Source organism: Phocoena sinus, chromosome 1 (assembly GCF_008692025.1).
Source record: "Phocoena sinus isolate mPhoSin1 chromosome 1, mPhoSin1.pri, whole genome shotgun sequence".
Classification (NCBI taxonomy): domain Eukaryota; kingdom Metazoa; phylum Chordata; class Mammalia; order Artiodactyla; family Phocoenidae; genus Phocoena; species Phocoena sinus.
Window position 1 is genome coordinate 69386277 of NC_045763.1, and position 22212 is coordinate 69408488.

Here is a 22212-nt window from a genome sequence, read left to right on the forward strand (position 1 = left end):
CCCATAGTTTTATATATATATGCATATATATGTGTTGTGTATTTTATATATATATATATATATATATATCTTTATAATCCAAATCCAAATAACATGCTTTAAGTAGGCGAGAGGAAAAAATAACTCACTGGAACTAGTATAGCAGAAACCACAATGCTATACTACTCTCTCAAACTATTAATTTTTTCTCTCACTAGATACAGAACAATGGCAGTGACAACCACACTGACATGGAAGGAGGAAAAGAGTCTGCAAAAGCTGCTTGGAAATGTTTCTTTGAGACTTCTTTATAAGTCTAAGTGTCCACGGAAACAGAATTAGAAATATGCATAATAGGTGCATTCGTCAGGGATCCACTATAACAATGATTTATCATCCCAAGAATATTTTTGGTATCTTTATGCTTGGGCATTATCCTGAAATGTCTGAACGTTTTAGAGAGCCAAATAATTCCTTCTGTTTTTCATTTCAAAAGAATAAAACAATGGAAATGACGGCTGCATTTTTAAATTCAACATCGGAAATTAGCGATGACCAACTGGTATTTCAGTCCTCTATTTCTCCCTATCAGTATTTATCTCTAGATTTATACAATAGAATCATTGTTATACATAAACTTTTAGTGGAAAAATTGACTAAAAACTGACTTAGGCTCCCGATTTTTGGAATGTGAAGTTTTTCAAGTGGAAGGTATGTTAAATTAGATAATCCTACTTTCTGGTTCTACTCTTTGTGTTTGGTAGGTCATAATTAATCTACGTGAACAAGGAAAAAGGAGACAGACAATTGAATTTCATGCCACAAAAATTTTTATAAGCTCAAAAATGAAACCTGGAAGGCCTAAAGGTTATGGGGTTATTACCCAGAAAGAATAGGCAGCTTTGATCAAAGTAAGTTGAGAAGTATGAGTGAAGAGATGGAGATGGAGATGGAGAGAGAGAAAGGGTGGGGGGAAGGCCTCAGTATTTTGACAAGTGACACCTTTGGGGTCAGCTCGAGGACCTCTAGGCATAATTATATGAGTTTGCAGAGTGACTTAATGTATAAAGAAGAAAACTTTAGCTCCTCTTCATCTCGTTATGCTGCCGATCCTAACTCCTAACCCAACAGCTCAGCTGGGTTATGCAAAGAAGACTCAATACCCTATTTAGAAGGTAGACTTGGCCACACTAAACCAGACAAGTTTAAACATTATTATGCTATGTTTATTTCCTTTAGGAATTAAGGATGATGCAGGCTACATAAACAGGATAACAAGAGCCACACAGTAAGTTAGTTTCTTGGACTATCTATTACTCACCAACTGTATAAATGGCACCGACAAATAGTAAAATTAAAAATTGTATCAGTTGGAGTGATAAAAATCAGTTATAGTGTTCCTGACATAATGTGTTCAAGACAATTTAGAACAACAACAAAAACAAAACCACTACCAACTGAAACTTTTAAGATCCACCTGATGACAATTTGACTTCATGTTTCACTTTGGTCCTGTTACATTCAAAGTTTCCCAGACAGAGTCGAGATGAACATTTTAGATAATTCCTCTGAATCCTTTCCTTGAGAATAAAGTTTTTGGGGAAACTCGAAAAATTTTAAAAACAAAGTCCCTTCTCCCCAGTTTATAGATAAACACCTGCATTGCATATATATTTTTTTATTTCTTCTTAATATAACCTTTTTACTGAAAATTCATCTTCAGTGTTCCTGTTATTTATTAGATTTATATGGTCTAAGGCTAATAGTTTAGCAATGATTTGGTTGCTGGTTAATGTTTAACTTAGTCAGATATAGATAAGTGCATTTTCTTCAAGCACAAAATGTATAACCTTAGACCCTTTCAAGTCATATGATAGATGTTAATATCAAAATAATAAGTAAGCATTAAACCATACTTTTCAGAGGGAAGAAAAGAGCCAGGAGAATTGTATTCTTCTTTATGGAAATTTGTCTGTTGTATTTAACTACTGCATTTTTACAGGCACAGAAATAGTCTCCTAGCAGACCTCAGAGCCTACAGGCCCTATGCAGACTTGATTTCAGAAATCCGTATTCTCTTGTTGGGTCCAGTGGGGTTTGGAAAGTCCAGTTTTTTCAATTCAGTGAAGTGCATTTTCCAAGGCCATTTGACTCACCAAACCATAGTGGGGTCTGATGTCACCAGCATTACTGAGCAGGTAAGTTATTGCAGGATTTCCTGAGGATTTTGTTTTATGGATTACAATTATTATTTTATAAGAAATAACCATGAGAAGCAAAACAGCGATTTAAACCTTCACAGGGGTAAATCAATCTATCAATGCTCCTATAAAGACTATCTTACTTGTAAATAAATAGATTTAAGGAAATAAGTATAATACTAACACCATTTTTTAAAATGTTACCTGAAAGACCTACCAATTACAGTGCAATATTTATCTAGAAACTTCCATTCTGTGCTTGTCTATGTTATCATACAAACAAAAAGAATAAAGGGAATTAATAGAAAATTTCATAATCAAGCTGTGTTTTTCTATGTTTGCTACAGTCTAATATTGTTATCTTCTGATTGGGAATATGTTGTATGTTGTCAATGCATAATTTAGCATAAGACAGCAACAGCTCATTTTAGTTTTGTGTCACATTCAATAACTGAAAGCATTTTCTAGGACTTTCAAGAATCACATCTTATTTCTTGATGTTGGCTATATTCTATCCACTTGAGTGGCTTTATTATGATACATCAGCCTAGCCTTCGGAGCCAAGGCAAGATACCACAACAGCAAATCAGTACATTAAGCATTGATTGAAATGTTTATGTTTGCTAAATACTGTGTTGCAATAGAGACCTAAGTGCAAATAATACTTGGTCCCTTTACTGAGGGATCTCAGGGACCAAAGCAGGTAATAAACAAATAAGTAGTATTCAGTGTGATAGACGCTATAATAGCAGTACTCATCAGGACAGAATTTCTCTGCCTTCTTTTTATGTTGAAAACTCCAAATGCATTGCTTTAAGAGAAGATGTAAGTCCTGAATTCCAAATAGAATGCAAATACTATATACACTGAAGGAAAACAGGACAGAGTATTTTGTGAAGGAAATGGAATATTTTATTGCTCAGAGACCCTTCTTTCTGAAGAACTGAAGTAAAGGAAACAAGTTAATGGTTAATGGCACCATGAATGTACCTATTGATCTTGAAATTTTATAATGTACTTTAAGTATCTAACTCTTAATGATTCATGTAATTCCTTTCATGTTCAGGTACCAGTAATCCCCATTCACTTAGATCAAAATCTCCAGTGGGACTGCTCCTAGGCATTTCATGGAGCAATGAGAGTTTTGACTCCATCACAAATTACAATAGGTTGAGATTCTTGGGAGAACTGAATAAGTGATTGGTTGGGCTGTTGAGCAGGGAAAGAAAATAACCTCTAATTTAAGATATTAGTCATTGTTCTGCCGAGATGTGGCATGGCTTTAACTCCTGATCTGAAGAGTCTTATCTTGAGTGGTACAGACTGTCGAATACCAATCGTTTGGATAAATTTGGAAAAGGAGTAAACTCATGTATGTTGGTCTCCACTAACTCACATCAGGTTGAAAGGATCGTTGACAAAAGGAAAAACAAAAAAAGGGAAGACAGAATATTGGTTCGGTGGAAGGGCTACGACAGTGAGGATGACACCTCGGTGCCGGAGCAGCACCTGGTGAACCGAGAGGAATATATCCACGATTTTAACAGGCTCCACACCGAGAAGCAGAAGGAGGGCACCTTCACCAGCACCAATCGGACCTCCCCGAACAATGCCAGGAAACAGTTTTCCAGACCCACCAACAGCATCTTTTCCAAGGCCTCTCCTAAATCACTCGTGGTCGGCAAAGAGCATGAGCCCAAGAGCAGCCCGCTGTTTGCTGCCAGCCAGAAGTGCAAGAAGAACCCAGCCCCGTCCCTCTTGAACTGGAAGAACATGGACCTGGCCACGGCAGGTATAAAGATCCTCGTGCCCAAGAGCCCTATCAAAAGCAGGACCACAGCAGACGGCTTTCAGAACGAGCGCCCCGAGAAACTGGACTCCGCCAAGCAAGGGCAGGAGGACACGGTGGCGCTGGAGGTGGCGGCCACAAAGCCGGTCGGGGCTCTGCCGGGCCCCGGCGCCGAGCGGCTGCGGATGGGGGGACCGGCCAGCTGACCGCTGACCGGGGATACACCTGCTGGTGCCTCAGGTGTCCGGCCCCCTGACCGTGGCCACAGCCACGGGGCTAGCCATTAAGGGGAAAGGTTCCTCCCCGTTCACGGACGCGCTGACGGCCAACAAGACCACCAAACTGCAGACGTCGGTCACGGGAGTGATGGCTGGATGAGGAAATTCATCGACGACGGACGAGACCAGCCCTTCGACCAGCGGCAGTGAGGCAGACGGAAAGCACCTACAGGTACAGGGACATCATTGTCCGGAAGCAGGAAGGCTTCACCCACATCCTGCTGTCCACGAATTCGTCTGAGAACAACTTACTCAACCCAGAGGTGAGGACAGAAGTGCAGAGCGCCCAGAGCACGACCGCCGCCGAGACAGCAAGCCTGTGCTGCTCGGCGGCCTGGGCAGCGTCTTCTGCTGCGGCCTCGACTTCATCTACTTCACCCAGCGGCGCCTGACCGACGACCGGAAAAGGGAGAGCACGAAGGTGGCCGAGGCCTTCACTAACTTCCCGAATGCTTTCATTCAGTTTAAGAAGCCTATCATTGCAGCCGTAAACAGCCCAGCCATTGGACGAGGAGAGTCCATACTGCCTCATTGTGACGTGGTTTGGGCCAATGAAAAGGCTCGGTTCCAAACACCTGATACTATCTTCGGACAGAGGCCAGTTGGCTGTACCACCGTTATGTTTCCCAAGGTAGTGGGAGGAGCATGTGCGAATGAAACGCTGCTCAGCAGGTGGAAGCTGATGGCGCAGGCGGCGTGTGGCAAAAGGCCTGGGCCCCCAGGTGTTCTAGCCGGGGGCGTCCTTCACCCGGGAAGTCATGGTTCCCCTTAAGGAGCTCGCCTCCTGCAACCCGGTTGTGCTCGTGGAATCCAAGGCCCTCGTGCGCTGCAGCAGGAAGCTGGAGCTGGAGCAGGCCAACGAGCGGGAGTGCGAGGTGCTGAAGCAGATCTGGGGCTCGGCCCAGGGCGTGGACTCCATGCTCAGGTACCTGCAGAGGAAAATCGGCAAGCTCTGATGGCCGGGCTGCCCCCAGACGACCCTGGAATCGCATGGCGCAGGGCGGCTGGGGTTCCCCGGGGCCCGGACCCACCCTCACAGCCTGGAGCACGTTCACTTGGCGCTCACGCTTGGAAGCAGGACTTGAAATAGACAAGCAATTAATTACCAAGGAGTTTCTAAGTACTGTAACTTTAAAATAAATAACTACAAAGCTCCTTTGTCCAAACGTCATTATTTTATACTTAATATACACACAAGTATACAAGTATAATGGAGAGCTCTGGGCTGCTCTTTGAGGCTCTAATTTTTGTTATCTTTGGCTAGGACTGTATAAAAAAGAAGTGTGTTTTCCTGGTTTGGGTGTCAGAAAAGTCTGGAATAATGTTTGTTTTCCTTGTTTTTTCCCCTCTAGAAAACAGAATCTAAAGAGGTGTTAGCCAGCCTTGCCTCCCCTGAGCCAAATAGAAATATAGAAAAATCTGAGGCATGCCCTTGTCTCCAAGGAGGTACAAAACCTCAGAGATGGAAAATTCTAAACCAGTAGGAAGTCTTATCTTTCAGGATAAGTATTTCTGATTAAACACCCACTGATGAACATACCCCCAGACTAAAACGCACGTAGGAGTCATGCTGAGAAGTCAATTGATTCTCCCTTTTTTAAAAAATATGTCCGATTCTTACCCAGTTGACAGGAAGAAACCACTCTCTCTAGGTGAAAGCTTGTTTTGCTGTATTAGTGAATCACTGAATAGCGGTAAGTATGATATCTAAGTTATAAGTTAGTGGGTTTATAATTAGTTTTTTCTGACCCTTTTGAAAAATAACTACATGAGTGCTTCTTGTTGCTGGGTGAAAACTACTACTTTATATACAGTTTTGGTTTTCTATTTGCAGATATGATTGATGTATTTCACCAAAAATAAAAGTATTTTTATGTTTATAAAGTGTAATTTTTAGGTTCACTTAGAATATATTTTATTTAATAAGTTAAAATTCTTTTGGCACACTATTAAATGCAGAAACTCCTTTTTAAGAGAAAGAACTACCTTATATTGACGTTTAATGTTCTTGGTCTCTGCTTTCATGTCAACACAATATACCAAGTACAGATTGCTGTCTGAAGAGTGCCATGTGTAAATAAACACCCTCATTCCTGCCAGGAGTGGGGACTGATTCCTGATTCCAGATGTCTACCATTCAGTAGGCTTCTGAGCTTGCAATCGTATGGAATGTAGGAAGAATGAAATAAAATTAAAACCTTATTTTATACAGTTTTGACATTTATACTTAAAAGTGGCCACCTCCTGGCTTCGGAGAACTGTACAGTGTGTAAATCTGCCTTTACCTTGGATTGGTTGGTGCGGTAATTTTGCATCTTTGGGACCTACTTTTTTCGTTCAGTAGTTTGAACTATATATAAAATGTACAATCAGTAAAGTTTTTATAGAATAAATATTCAGCCGTGAAAACTGGTTAAATGAAACTAACATTTCTTAACACATTTGAAAACAAACAAACAAAAACACAAGTTATAGTAGGCTACGGGGGATTCTCCACTTCCTCGTTTAGAGTGGGAGAATGGTGATTATTGTCTGGTGTCTCTGAGAAGTCCTTTTCTTTGTGATTCTTCCCAAATCTTCCATAGTTGTGTCTATGTTGGAAGTGTATTTGACCAATAAATAAAATTTTTTCAGAGTTTTCCTGAAAAATAGTCTTGGGATCAGATTGAGTGTGTCTAGAAAAGAAGCTTTGTTAAAATAGTGCTTCTTAAAATGAGGTTTGTGGACCCCTGAGAGTCCCTGAAACTCTTTTAGGGGATCTGTGAACTTAAAACTGTTTTTAAAACACTAAGATGCTTTTTGCTCTTTCTAGTGTATTAACATTTGAACTGATCAAACAAATATAATTTTTTTTTTTAAATTAATTAATTTATTTATGGCTGTGTTGGGTCTTTGTTTCTGTGCGAGGGCTTTCTCTAGTTGTGGCAAGCGGGGGCCACTCTTCATCGCGGTGCGCGGACCTCTCACTATCGCAGCCTCTCTTGTTGTGGAGCACAGGCTCCAGACGCGCAGGCTCAGTAATTGTGGCTCACGGGCCCAGTTGCTCCGCGGCATGTGGGATCTTCCCAGACCAGGGCTCGAACCCGCATCCCCTGCATTGGCAGGCAGATTCCCAACCACTGCGCCACCAGGGAAGCCCAAACAAATATAATTTTATCTGTTGGCACCTTAACATGAATCAAGCAATGGCACCAAACACTACTACAGTCACTGTAATCTTCCCTACCACTGAGTTTGCAGTAAAAACAAACAAAATGCCACTTTCACTTAAGAATTTCCTTGATGAATCAGTAAAGATTATCGATTCTATTTAAACTCAACTCTTAAATGCACATCATTTAAAAATTTTGTGTGATGAAATGGGAAGTGCATATAAAGTGCTCCTAATACATGTCAAAATATGGTGGTTGTCTAGCAAGGGCACTAGTGCAATTGAGTTGTAAGCGGAACTTTTCTCATGTAACATTTTTGATTGAAAAGACAACTGAAAGACTTGCTGATTCATACTTGGGTATTTGGTAGACATTTTTGGGGAAAATGCATGAAATGAGCCTGTCACTTCAAGGACAACAACTCACAGTGTTTGTTACCAAAGATAGCATTTGAGCTTTTAAGAAAAAATTTGAATGTTGGGAAACTTGTATCCACCACTTTGAGACTGAAAACTTAAGAACTTAAAGACTTGTCTAATGAGATTGATGATGGTATTAACAAATATGATGTTTTAATATTGTACAATGAAATGTGCCAATATTTGGACCATCCAGATAAGCCAGCGAACCAATACTTTCAAATGACCAATGCGTCAGGTTACAAAATCATGGATGGATAAAAGATATATTCAAAGTGTAAGATAGATCAATGAACTTAATGTAATATGAAAATGTCACGGATTTCACATTGCAGCTAATCTTTGAGAAATTATCACTTGTTAGCTTTGATGTATTATTAATGAGGAATGTCCATAATTCTCTGAAAGCTGTTAAATTAAATACTCCCTCCTTGCCTACTACATGTAAGTGTGAGGCCAGATTTTTTTCATATACTTCAACCAAAACAGTATATCACAACAGATTGAATGTAGAGGCAAATATGAGAATCCAGCTGTTTTCTATTAATTTAGACATTAAAGAGAATTGCAAAAAGTAAATCAATCCCACTCTTTTCTATAATGTTTTGGAAAATAATTTTTTTTGTAAAATTGATAATTAGGTTAACATGTAACGGTTCATAATTGTATTTTTAAATGACTTAAAAATATTAAAAATTTTTTGTTTTAATTTCTAGTATGTTACATGTCAATAGATATAACTCACATGAATAAAATAACTTTGGGACCCTCAATAATTTTTAAGAGTCTAAGTTGATCCTGAGACCAAAATGTTTGAGGACCACAATTTAAAAATATTAACCAGTTTCTATTATTCCTATTGTTGTGTCTTGAAGGCTAGTTGAAGAATGAACTTTTATACTTGATGTGTTTTGTTTTACAGTATAGGATATATTCTACTAAAGATGGAAAAGATGGTAAATCTCTGCCATTTATGTTGTGTGACTCCATGGGGCTGGATGAGAAAGAGGGAGTAGGTTTATGTGTGGCTGACATACCCCACGTCTTAAAAGGCTGGTGCCAGACAGATATCAGGTAAGAATCCTTCAATGTCTAAAACATTTCAAATCATTTTCATCAATGCTTTTCATTGACTTTTTACCCCAGGCAGTTTCAGCTGTCATAAAGTGGTTTTAACACCAACCAATACCACTGTACTTTAATAAGTATTCGTGTAAGGAAAGTAGATAACAGCTCTTTCTTTCTCTTATTATAAGAAATATAGCCAAAAGGCAAGAGTCTACTCATATAGGTTCCAGGAAAAGTTCAGGAGGAACTGTGTTTATATCATTCTTTACAATGATGTAAAACAGTAGGAAAGTAGTAGTATAATCTCTTGAACTTTAATAATCAGTTAGGTAGAATATTGAAACAACCACTTTTTGTTGAAGTGTGATGTTATACTGAAAGTAATCAGGCTTCACCACTTAAATACTTAGATTCAAAGGCTGACTCTGCCACCAATTAGGTGTGTACCCATAAGCAAGTTACATACTTGTCTCTGTAAGTCTTAGTTTTATCATGTGTGTGTGAAATGTAGATAATGCTAATCTCACAGGTGGCTAAGAAGATTAAATGAGAAGATGTACTCTAAGTTCTCAAAAAGTTAACCATTATTATCACCTTTCTTTTAGGCACAATAAAATCAGCCTCAGTTTCTAAGCAGTGACTTCCTTTGCCTCTCAATTGTGCTTGATTGGAAACCTTAACTATGCACTTATTTATTTAAAAACTGTTGATTAAAAACCTAATTTGTGTCAGATACTACGCCAATTTTGAATATGAACATAATCCTATCCTCAAGAAGCTCACAATCTAAAAAGACATTAAGATACAGGGTGGAGGAGCAGGGTAGAGAAATGGGAGAAATCATGGCTATATGAGCACCTTCATTTTTCACAGCACAGAGTCAATCAATTCAGTCCAACATTGAAACATATAGTTAAAAAAATAATGAACCCAGCCTTGTATTATGTTTTGTAATTATTTTCTTAACATTGAAAAGATTATTGTCTTGTGGTAAGGAGATGTTAATTTAAAATTTGGTATTTTTTTCACTTTAATTTCTTTTTCTTCTGTAAAATTAAAAGAAATTTTAGTGTTTTAGTTTAAATGGCATTTTCAATATATTTTCTCTTGCCTTTTCTCTCAGTTAGTCCAGTTAAGTATGCAAGAGTTTTGAAATTAGGTTTTAAAAAACATTATTTATACTTTTCTGAAATATTTCCATTATGGACAATTAAGTTATAATCACCATTTTTGCCAAAGCAATGGAGTGTGTTGTTTTATAAAAAAGACATAATGGCGCCATGCTAACAGTGGAGAGGAAGCATGAAAGGGGTGCTACTAACTAATCTGGGGAAGGAGTATTGGAGGGAAGGGAAAGTTTTGGGTTGGAGGTTAGTGGTGGGCATGTTTGAAACATGAATTGTATCTGAAAGAATTCAGCAGAGACTCTCTAAATGTTACTTTATGTTTCTATAACAGTTTAGTCCCCATAAACCAATTACACCCAAGCATCCTACTTTCATCACCTCTCCATCACTGAAAGACAGGATTCATTGTGTGGCTTATGTCTTTGATATCAACTCTATTGACAAACTGTCCTCTAAAATGGTGGCAAAGTTCAAACAAGTTCAGAAAGAAATATTAAACTGCGGTGAGTCTCATTGTACTTATTAAAATATTTTTACTTGGAAATAATGCTATATTCACAGGAAGTTACAAAAAGAGTACAGCAAGGTCCCATGCCCCCTTCATCCAATTTCCCAAGCCCTGGGTTAGTTGGTGGCAACAGCACATGGAGATCATCCAAAGGCTTTACTGAAAGCAGGACCCTAAATCCTAGTCTTCATTCCTTAAAGATTAGAAAGACCATAGTTTTTTTTTGTCATGTGTGATTTTCCTGTGGCTAGATAGGGGAGTCACCTCCCCACATTATGTGACTAGACCAGAAAGATTAAAACCGGGAGATATAACACTCTTATAATGTGTGGTATAGCTTTGTCATTTTGTCACATGTGTAGATTCGTGTAACCGCCACTACAATCAAGATACAGAACTACTCTATCACCACAAGGTCTTTGTCGTGGTATCCCCCAATCCTCACCATCCATAGTTTTTGGCAGCAACTAATCTCTCCTCCATCTCCCTACTTTTGTCATTTTGAGAATGTTATACAAATGGAATCCAAAAGTATGTTTGATTTGAGACTGGCTTTTTTCACTCAGCCTAATATCCTTTGAATTCCATCGAAGTTGTTGTGTATATCAATTGTTCATTCCTTTTTATTGTTGAGTAGTAATCCATGGTATAGATATTCCACAGTTGTTTTAACCATTCTTTATCAAAGGACATTTTGATTACTTCTGGTTTTTGGCTATTGCAAATAAAGCTCCTTTGAATATTAGTGTGCAGGTTTTTGTGTGGACATAAGTTTTCATTCTTCTGGGATAATTCCCTGAAATTGTGATTGTTGGGTCCTATGCTAAGTGTGTGTCTAATTTTTTAAGAAACCACCAAACCACTCTTCAGAATTACTGCACATTTTATATTTTAACAATATATGAGACATCTAGTTTCTCTGTATTCTTGCTAGTATTTGCCATTGTTGCTATTTTTAAAAAATTTAACTCTTCTAATAGGTGTATAGTGATAGCTCATCATGGTCTTAATTTGCATTGCCCTAATGATAAATTACGTTGAACATCTTTTAATGTACTTATTTGTTTGTATGTGTCTTCCTCAGGGAAATATCTCTTCATGTCTTTGACCTATTTTCTATTCGGACACTTTGGTTTTTTACTGTTGAGTTTTAAGAGATCCATAAATTCTAGATATGAGTCAATTATCAGATATATGGTTTGCAAATAGTTTCTCCCAGTGCTAAGTTGTCTTTTCGTTATCTTAACAGAGACTTTCACAAAACTAAATTTTAAAAATTTTGGTGAGCTCCAATTTATCATTTTTTTTCTTTTAAGGATCATGCTTTTCATTTTGTGTCTAAAATCCATTACCAAACTTTAAGTCCCCAAATTTTTTCTTTGTTTTCTTCTAAAAGTTTTATAGTCTTATTTTTTACATTTGAATGTATGATTAATTCTGAATCACTTTTTGTGTAAGACGTGAGGTATAGGTCAAGGTTTATTTTATTTTATTTTGCCTATGGATATTCAATTGCTCCAGCACCACTTGTTGAAAAGATTATCATTGCTCCATTGTATTGCTTTTGCACTGTTGTCAAAAATTCATTGTCCTTGCTTTTGTGCATCTATTTCTGGGTTATGTATTCTGTTCCCTTGACCTATGTGTTCATTCTTCTACCAACACCACACAGTCTTTATAACTGTAGCTATATAGTAATAAAAATATAGGTCTTAAAGTGGGTAAAATAATTCTTCCCATGTTATTCTTATTTGTCAAAATTGTTTTAGCTATTCTAGTACCTTTACATTTCCATGGGAATTTTAGAATTACCTTGTCTATTTCTACAAAAAAATCTTGATGGGATATTGATAGTTTGTTAGCTCTAGGAAGATTTTTTGTTGAATTCTTAGGATTTCATACCATCTCAGATGGGGACAATTTTATGTCTTCCTTTTCAATTTGTATGTGTTTTATTTCCTTCGCTTGTCTTACTGTCCTGGCTAGGACTTCCAGTACTATGTTGAATAATAGTGGTGAGAGCAGATACCCTTGCCTTGTTTCTGATCTTAGGAGGAAAGTATCCAGTGTTTCACCACTATGATGTCAACTATGGGTTTTTAATAATAGTTCTTTATTAAGTTGAGGAAGTTCTTCTTTATTCCTACTTCTCTAGGAGTTTTTTTTTTTAAATCATGAATGGGTGTTGAATTTTGCCAAATGGTTTTTCTCCATAGATTGATATGATCATGGGAGTTTTTTTCCTCTTTAGCTTGTTTGTATCGCGGATTATATTGACTGAATTTGAATCTTAAGCCAACTTTGTCTCTCTAGGAAAAAAAACCATGTGTTCATGGTGCATAATTCTTTTTATATATTGCTGAATCCTGTATGATAATATTTTATTAAGAATTTTTGCATCTATATTTATGAGGAATATTGGTCTGTAGTTGGGTTTTTTATTTATTTATTTTTTAATTTCTGCGGTCTTTGTCAGGTTTTGGTCTCAGGGTAATATTGGTGTTATAAAATGAGTTGGGAAGTGTTCCTTCCTCTTTCATTTTCTGGAAGAGATTGTGTAGAACTGGTATTAATTTCTTTTTAAATGTCTGGTAGAATTCTCCAGTAAAGCCATCTGGGCCAGAAGATTTCTTTTTCAGGAGTTTTTAAAACCACAAATTCAATTTAAAAATAGTTTTAGAGTTATTAAAATTGTATATTTCATATTAGATGAGTTGTGCTAGTTTGTAGTTTTAGTCTATTTCTTCTAAGTTGTCAAATTTATGCGTGTAGAGTTGTTTGTAGTATTTTCTTATTCTTTTTATGTCTTTGGGGTTTGTAGGGATATCCCCTCTGTCCTTACTGGGGAAGCAGTTATTAGTAAAGCAGAACTTTGATTCGGTTAGGATTTACTCATCTGATCTCTGCGGTTTGAGGGAAAAGGCAAGAGGTCCTTAGTAGAACTGTGAAATCAGTGTACTTTGCTTTTATAAATGCTCACACATGACCCTCCTCACTTTCTCTTTCTTGGGGTTCTTTTGTTAGTCTTTGAGATTCAGCAACCACTTTTACCCCCGGACACTTTAAAACACACTATTTGAATGGGATAGTAGCTGATTGCAACTTAGTGTGAATTTAATTGCATTTAGAAATGATCTCTCACTTTGGAAGGAATCATTTCTCCTGTTAGAAGAACTTCAAGTCCCATATTGAGATTTCTTGGGGATATTGCATTCTCCTGATCTCAAATTTACGTTACAGAGTACTGTTTTCACACATATTTAATTACCTTGTTGACACACTGCTGTTTATGATATAAAATAACTGATGTATCTATTTGGTATAGGTGTAGCACATGTAGCATTGCTTACTAAAGTGAATAATTGCTATGCAGTTCTTCAAGACAACTTCTTAAAGATGAATAAATCTATGATTTCTCAAAGCCAGTTTAGGAATACTTTTTGCAACTAGATAGTATTGTAATAGTGTTGTACTGTGTGTGTGTGTGTGCACTCACACTACATATTCACGGGTAAATGAAGAAATGGATTAATTGCCTGGAATAATATATGGAATATTATTAAGCCATAAAAAGAAGGAAGTCCTGCCATTTTAAACAAAATGGCATATGCTAAAAGAAATAAGTCAGATAGGAAAGACAAATACTGTATGACATCACTTATATGTGGAACCTAACAAAGCTGGACTCATAGAAACAGTGGAATGGTGGTTGCCAGGGGCTGAGAGGTGGGGGAAATGGGGAGATGTTGGTTAAAGGGTACAAATTTCCAGCTGTAAGGCGAATAAGTTCTGAGAATCTAATGTACAGCAAGGTGACTATAGTTAACAATACAGTATCATATACTTGAAAGTTGCTTAGAAAGTAGTTCTTAAATGTTCTCACCACACATACAAAAAGTGTAATGATTTGAGGTGATGGATGTGTTAACTAACCTTATTGTGGTAATCATTTCACAATGTATATGTTTATTAAAGCATCATGTTGAACACCTTAAACTTACATAACATTATATATCAATTATATCTTAATCAAGCTTGAAAAAAGTAAAAAAACAAAGTGTTTCTTTCTGGCAGAAATTGGTAACATTGTACAAATTCACCCAGTATCTACCTTAATAAGAGGGGTAATTACAGTGGGTGATGTGTAAGGCTGTGTCTTCTTTAGAAAACTAATCTTAAAGATTATCATATTGCTTCTTCATAAAAAAGGCATAACTAATTTCACAAAATTGATTGGGGGACTCAAGTAAGTCTCAGGTGCTATAGAGACCACCTGATGAGTAATCATCTTGTAGGGACAAAATTCCATCTGATGCTAAAGTAGCCACTTGATAGCAAGGCTGATCAAAGTCTTTAGGTGTTCCTAAAAGCTGTGGGAATTTGGATGTCCCCAAATCCCAATCCTAATGTGACGAGTGTCTGGGCCGATTTATGGAGAAGAGTAGATTAAGTACATCCTATTTTTGCCATCAATATAAGCAAGATGGAATCTTGCCTACCAGTTGCAAACCACTGCAAAAAATTTTTTTCTGGTGTTGAAGAAAATGCAGGGCACTGAGGTCAGCCAGACAATAGTTTGGATAATAGCCAATATCCAGCTGCACGCCCCTCACATGGATAGATTCAAGCTATTCCAGGCCCCAGGGAAGAAATGTCAGTGTAAGCAAAACTGCAAGTATGGGTTGCAGGAATTGGGATGGGGTGGGGAAAAGACTAACAAGCTGTGCTCAGTGGTGGGTAGATCATTATAGTTTTTAAAGTGTTTTAAACAATTGATTTCTTTGGAATATTTCATGATAACTCCAGTCTGACATCAATAAAAAAATGCAAAACAACCCCATACATTGAAGCCTTTGAGCTCATTTGTCTTCCATTTTGGTGTTATATTGTGAAAGTAATTCACATGTGAATGGACCACTACAGTTTAAATAAGCATATTAAGATATATACAGTTATGGTATTCTGAGTGTATCAGACCCTGTTCTGCCTGATAGGCAATCAGTGGTTCTGTTCTCAGTGCAGGTTTATAAGGGAGGATTGTCAAATCCCCGTGACTGAAGAGTCCAGGGAGAAAAAGAAGTAGCTCATCTGCATGGTAGGACTTCATATATTTCAAATGGGCAGCACATGCAGCTAGATAACTTCTTAAAATAGTAACTTTTATATATATTTTTTGTACTTCCCTGTGTATAGTTTGTCCCTCATTTCCCAGAGTCACTCACATTGTTTTCTTAAGAATTAAATTAAGTTTATTTAAACCAGGGGGTGAAAAAAACTGAAACAGTGTTCAGATTTTTTTTAAGTTTCGTAGTAGACCCTTGGGAGTCCAGGCCATGAAAGGATCTGAACACAGAATTTATAGAATTGCTATGTATTAGAAAGGTAATAGAGGGATGCAGTTCTGTAGAAACTATAAGGTTGTCACCCAGCCTGGGAAGAAAGAGGGAAGAGAAATTGTCCATAATTCTGGTAGAAGAATGAAAGAAAGAGAAACAGAATTGAAGGGACCAAGAGGAAGTGTGTGGTACACAAAGGGGGAATTCTCAGTACCATGTGAGCAGTTACGACACTGACTGGAAGCCAGGGCAATGTGTCCAAAGTCTTCATCCCTATTTGAAGAAGCCCCACACTTCACAAGGTAAAGAAGAAATGTGACCTGATGGTCTTGTCAATGTGGCCTGTGGGCCTTTCATTAATAATGGACTGACTGTCATCTGTAGACTATCCAACAGAAGGACACACCTCTGTTCTGAAATTTAGCTGGCTGAGACTGTCTGAATAGTTGGAGCATATCTGCTTTATAAAGACCTGAGACATTCAGAATACTCCCAACACATAAGGTTGACCCTTGATGCTAAAAGGACCAGTGGGAGTATGCAAAGGGGGACACCAACACAGGTTTTTGGATGGGACCTATCATACCTCTGAGCTCATATAGAGCATCTATGTCTTCCAAAGTCTCAAGGAAAGGAAAGCTGGGAATATCAATTTCTTGAAGGGACTGGTTCATTCAAATGACATAATTTATGAGCAAGGGCTACCTAAGTTATTGGGTTATTTGTATGTGTTGGGAGTGGGGAGGTAGGGGGCAGGTTTGAAACTACATCTTGATAAATGCCAATTCTACAGTATCTCTTAAAAGAATTTGGGGTAAGTGCTGACTACCAAATGATCTCTCCTCCCCACTTCATGTCTTGTTTCTTTATCATTAAGGAGCTAAGCTTTACTTATTTCAGTTCCATTGATGATACAAGGAATGTGTCAAAGATTACCCTAAGATTCCTAGCTTTCTAACCGAGCTGACAGCTGTTTTCCAGGTGATGTTAGACCCTCTGGCTCCAGTCTGAGTTCTTAAGGCAGTCTTCAAAATGGAAGAAGAGATCTTCTGCTCTTTTGAGCCTTTCAGGGAGCAGTGGAACCTGACCATAGAAGGAATTCAGACGGTGATGACTGTGTTTAACCCTCGCTGATCTCTGCAAACCTTTTGTTTTACCCAGTGTTCTCTGCTTGAGGCTGCTCCTCCCATCACAGCTTTTCAGAAACCTTCTCATGTTTCTTTGCTGGAGTCAGCTTTAAAGTCTTCCTTAACACCAGCAGCATATAAAGCAGTGGACGCTGATGCATTAAGACCCTCAGGATTGGCCAATTTGGCAAGAGACCCTCTCCACTGACCATGAAAATAGGGAAATGGAACTGCTCACCCTTGAAGACTCACTGAGACCAGCGTGGGAGACCTCCCTCCCTGTTGCTAGCATGGACCACAGCCTCATTCAGCTCTGCAGAGACAGCTTCTCTGCAGGTTCACTTCTTTATTTGCAGCGGAGCTACATTCTTTAGCACTTTCCAAGCAGGAGATAGTCGCCACCACCTAAATGCCTGCTCCCCATAGTAAGACAAGACCATCCCTTAAATTCCCAGCTACTGAGGAAGAGAGTGAGTCTTTCCAGATGTATAAATGGAGGAGGTGTGGAAGGGAATAGTTCCACCATTTGATGCAGCTGATCACTTCCCTACTTTTCTGGCTTTTCACTGTTGTGGTCCTCTCACTGTTGTGGCCTCTCCCATTGCGGAGCACAGGCTCCGCACGCGCAGGCTCAGCGGCCATGGCTCATGGGTCCAGCCGCCCTGCGGCATGTGGGATCCTCACGGACCAGGGCACGAACCCGTGTCCCCTGCATCGGCAGGTGGACTCTCAACCACTGCGCCACCAAGGAAGCCCCAATATTATTTTTATATGACTTTGCTATCTAAAATTAGCTGGATTCCTTTATGCTTGCTCACTGGAGGGAAATGGGCACACTACCAACTGGGCTGGGCCACACTGAGTTTCAGTTTGCTTTTGTCTGAGTCTGAGAAGCCTCAAGGTTGCTGAGAAATTTTCTGCTCCCACTTTGCGCCTGCCTACCTGTCCAGAGAGAGCAACTACTCTCAGCTTCAGCCCTTGTATAGATCCTCCAAACAGGTAAATGACTTACTGCTTTCCACTTTTCCCAGCCTCTTGCAAACAAGTCTTTTTTGTTTTTAATTTAAAAGGTAATTATTTAGAATGAAAAACTAGCTAATGACTTTTCTTGCTATCTGTTCACCCTCCATTTACTCATTTCATTTGTAATGTAAAGTAAATAAAAGGCATAAATGCAAACTTCGTGGCAGTACATATTATCTGTTTTGCAATATTTAATGGAAAATGGATTTGATTTTCCACCAGATTGAGAAGTATGGCAATGACAACTTGTTTGACGTGGATGCAAGAAAAAAAGCTGCAAAATTATTTTGGAGACAAGCAGTTTAGCCTTCTCTATAAGGCCAGTGTCCATGAATTCTCTAGTGAAAGTTTGCTTCAGAGATGCTCTAAACAAGGACCTACTATAACAGTGATTTATAGTGAAGATCATATTGTTGGGGCATATGTGCAAAAGAGCTACCTGGAAGACTATTTCATTATCCTTTTTGCCTTTCAAGAGACTGCAATTTCAGAATGCAAAATAGGGCCATGTCAACTATCTATGTTGTTTCGTGAAAGTGATAGAAATTCTGAATTCAATATAAACCTAGAGAAAAAAGAGGTGGCTATTAGCATAAATACAATGGACAAACTTGGACTACCTCAATGTTGTATTTCCTTCCAGGAATGTGAAATTTTTCGATGTGAAGGTAGGTTTAACCAGATAACGCTATATAGAGTTCTCTTTATGTTTGGAGGGTTCTAGCTGACTCATTCCTGTAAGAAACAATAACTTTTATACTTGTCCTTATCTCCAGGTGGCCCAGACTGAAACCTGGCCACAAATTGTTTTCTACAACACAACCATGGTCAAAAGTAGAATATACAGAGTTTTCTGTGGAGTGTGGGGAACAGGTTGGGAGGAAGCAGGAGTGTGAAAGGAAGAGAGAGAGAGAGAGAGAGAGAGAGAGAGAGAGAGAGAGAGAGAGAGAGCACAGAAAGCAAACTTGAAGATTGTGAGACTGTCAGAAAGAAACCAGAGCTTGAACTTCTTTTGACTGGTAGTCAACCCTTTCTGCTGCAGTTTCCTGTTATATCCATTATATCAAAAGACCAAAGTTAATTTACCTATTTTTCTACTAAAGGACATTTAAATTATTTCTTATATTTGCTGTTATAAACAATGCTCCTGTAATACCTGTATGCATATAACTGTGCACAAAAATACTTCTCTGTGGTAACTCCCCGGTAGTGGAATTGCTGTTTAAGAATTATGCACATTTGCATTTCGATAGATCCCTTTCAAAAGCTTCAGTTGTCTGTGCTATCCCCAGGAGTGTTATGGAAATAACTCCCTGTATCCTTGCCAGTCTTTGCTACTATCAATATTTAGAATCTTCACCAATTTGATGGTTAAGAGATGGTTTCTCATTTTATTTTTTGCACATCCCTGATTGTTAATGAGTCTATGTGTATTGGTTATTTATATTTCTTCTACGAAATACTTGTTTATATCTATCCACTTAAAAGAAGGGCTCCTGGGAGTAGTATTCCCTGAGCATTTGCGTTTCCAAACTAATTGTGGTTTTTATACTTAAATGACTAGCAGAGTACGTAATTCATGGATCACGTTTTATTCTGGGGGATACTGTAATGTTTCCACAGCTTTGGTGTTACTGTGGAAAACCTTAGGCCAGATTTATTTACTTGCAGTATTTTTTTATTGTTTCTCTTTGAGTGATTTGGTCTTTCTTCTGGCTGCCCCAAACAGCTTAAAACTTTTTGTTGTTGTTGAAGTCTGATAAATTTACATGGATGCATCATGATGTTGACCCTAACTGATCAGTTAAGTAAACTTTTTATTAAAGTATAACATATAAACAGAAATGCACAATTGATCAGTATACCAACTGACAAACTTTTATAAAATGGACACAGTCATGTAACCAGTACTCGGATGAAGAAATAGATTATTACCATCGTTTCAGAAGACTCCTTTATGACTCCTCTCAGTTATTACTAACCAAAGGTAATGATTATTCTGGCTCATAGTAACATTAATTAATACTTATTATTTTTCAATTTTATATAACTGGAACTATACCAAAGTGTGTGTTCTTCTGTCTGTCCTCTTTCATTCAATATTATGTGTGAGAGGTTGGGCTAATACAATGGACTGGATTATAAAATCAGACCTCTGCAAATCAGATGTCTTACCTAGTATCAAGTTTTACTAATAACTTCAAGAATAAAGGCTCTCAAAAATCTCAGAGAAGTCAGGAAGAGTACTAAGATATTCTGTGTGGCTCCTAATTTTTTCCTTCCCATATTAGACATATGTTTCCTGGCTAAGAACAGAAGGCAGCATTTTTAAATGAAGTTTGTGGGCCATCTTACATATTGAAGAGTGGTTAGATTATGGAACATTTATATGCCAGTGATATGGGCTCCCAAATTACGATTAAGGCATGTTGAAGCCCTAACCTCCAGTGTGAGTATACATGGAGACAGGGTCTCTAGGAAGTAATTAAGGTTAAATGAGGTCATAAGAATGGGACCTTAATCTGGTAGGGATAAAGTAAGTTTCCATATAAGAAGGGACACCAGGGAACTTTTTCCCTCTCCCCACAAATCCACAAGAAAAGGACTTGTGAGCACACAGCAAGATGGTAGCCACTTTCCTACAAGCCAAGAGGAAAGGCCTCAGAATGAAACCTGCTTTGCCCACACCGGATCTTGGACTTAGCCTCCAGAATGCGAGAAATAAATTTCTGTTGTTTAAGCCACCCCGTCCATGGTAATATGTACAGCAGCCTGAGCAGACTGAGACAATCAGCTTATGTGACATTCTAGGAAGACATGCCTCATAAATCCATAAAATCTGGATTTATTTACTGTAAGTAATTCTTAACCAGGAACATCCTGTCAAAGACACTCAAGAGACAAATACTCTCCTTGTAGCAAATATCATTAGTTTATTTCCCAGGAGACAAGGTTATTAGCATATTTATAAGAAAATTAGTCCCAGTCACTTTTTTTTTTCTTTCCCTGGTAAAGTAAGTGAATGTATCCCAGGCCAGCTATTTTAACCTATAACTCCCTAGTGATTCATCCATAGTATGATATGTAGTAGTAATTTTTTCCTTTTAATTTTTATATAATATTCCATTGTAATGATTCTATCACACTTAAAAAAAAAATCAAATCACTTTTGGTGACCATTTGGGTTTTCCAGTTTGGAGCTATCACAAATAATACTGCTATAAATATTCTTCTGTGTGTCTTTTGGTTCGTGTATATACATAATTTTTTGAAGAGTATAAGTATGAAATTTCTGGGTCATTGGGTATGTGTATTTTCAGTTTCAGTAGATACTGGTAAAGTTTTCCTGATAAAGTTTTCCAACACTGTCATACCATTCCACTACCACAAGCAGTGTATGAGACTTTCTGTCACTCTAAATCTTTCCCCAAACCTTCTTTCACTGGTTTTACAATATGTAGCCATTCTGGTATGTGACCCGTGGTGTGACATTTTGTGAATTTGGCTTTCTTTGATTAGACTAGTTAGTAATTTATTTATTTCATATTTTAAATTAATTAATTACTATATTAATTTATCCCTTTTTTCAATTTATGAATTTGTCTTTGTATCTTTGTTATTAATATATTATTATATTTCTAAGGTTTGTTCCCCTCTATTCTTTTCTATTTCTTTCCTGTTATTCATGAAAGGTACTTTTATCCCAAGATTGATATGAAACATTTATATTGTTGTTATTTCCTATATATTTACTACTGTGATTTTTAATTTCCTTTTGGATGTTAAAGTATCTAAAAAGTGATTTGTAAAATCCTAAGACATTGCCCTTCTCTTTGTTTACACTTGTTCTTTTCCAGTTTTACTATATTGCAGTCATTGAATGCAGTTCTTCACTATTTCTACTTTTGGTAATTTAAAGAGGCTTTCTTTGTAACCATACATACAGCTATATTTATAAATGTTCCACGCAGTATTATTTTTTTGTTGTTTAGAGAATTACCAGCATCACTACACCTAATCCTTTCAGTTTTAAATGCACCATAAAAGAGTATCTCTTTCCAGGGCTTCCCTGGTGGTGCAATTGTTAAGAATCTGCCTGCCAATGGAAGGGACACGTGTTTGAGCCCTGGCCCGGGAAGATCCCACATGCCGTGGAGCAGCTAAGCTCGTGCACCACAACTACTGAGCCTGCGCTCAAGAGCCCG

The 22212-nt window shown here is 37.8% G+C and overlaps 1 protein-coding gene and 1 pseudogene across 1 annotated transcript in view; both read left to right on the forward strand.

Annotated features, from left to right (window-relative positions):
- The first annotated feature begins 207 nt into the window (after nt 1-207).
- The window catches only part of IFI44L (interferon induced protein 44 like), a 29195-nt gene continuing 7190 nt past the window's right edge, over nt 208-22212 (forward strand). Inside the window, 10 exon segments of the mRNA XM_032641431.1 lie at nt 208-297; nt 299-654; nt 656-690; nt 1219-1267; nt 1982-2177; nt 8741-8870; nt 8873-8892; nt 10345-10516; nt 13847-13946; nt 16343-16361. Of these exon segments, the coding sequence (XP_032497322.1) occupies nt 208-297; nt 299-654; nt 656-690; nt 1219-1267; nt 1982-2177; nt 8741-8870; nt 8873-8892; nt 10345-10516; nt 13847-13946; nt 16343-16361 (1167 nt within the window).
- LOC116758582 lies at nt 3555-5203 on the forward strand (annotated as a pseudogene).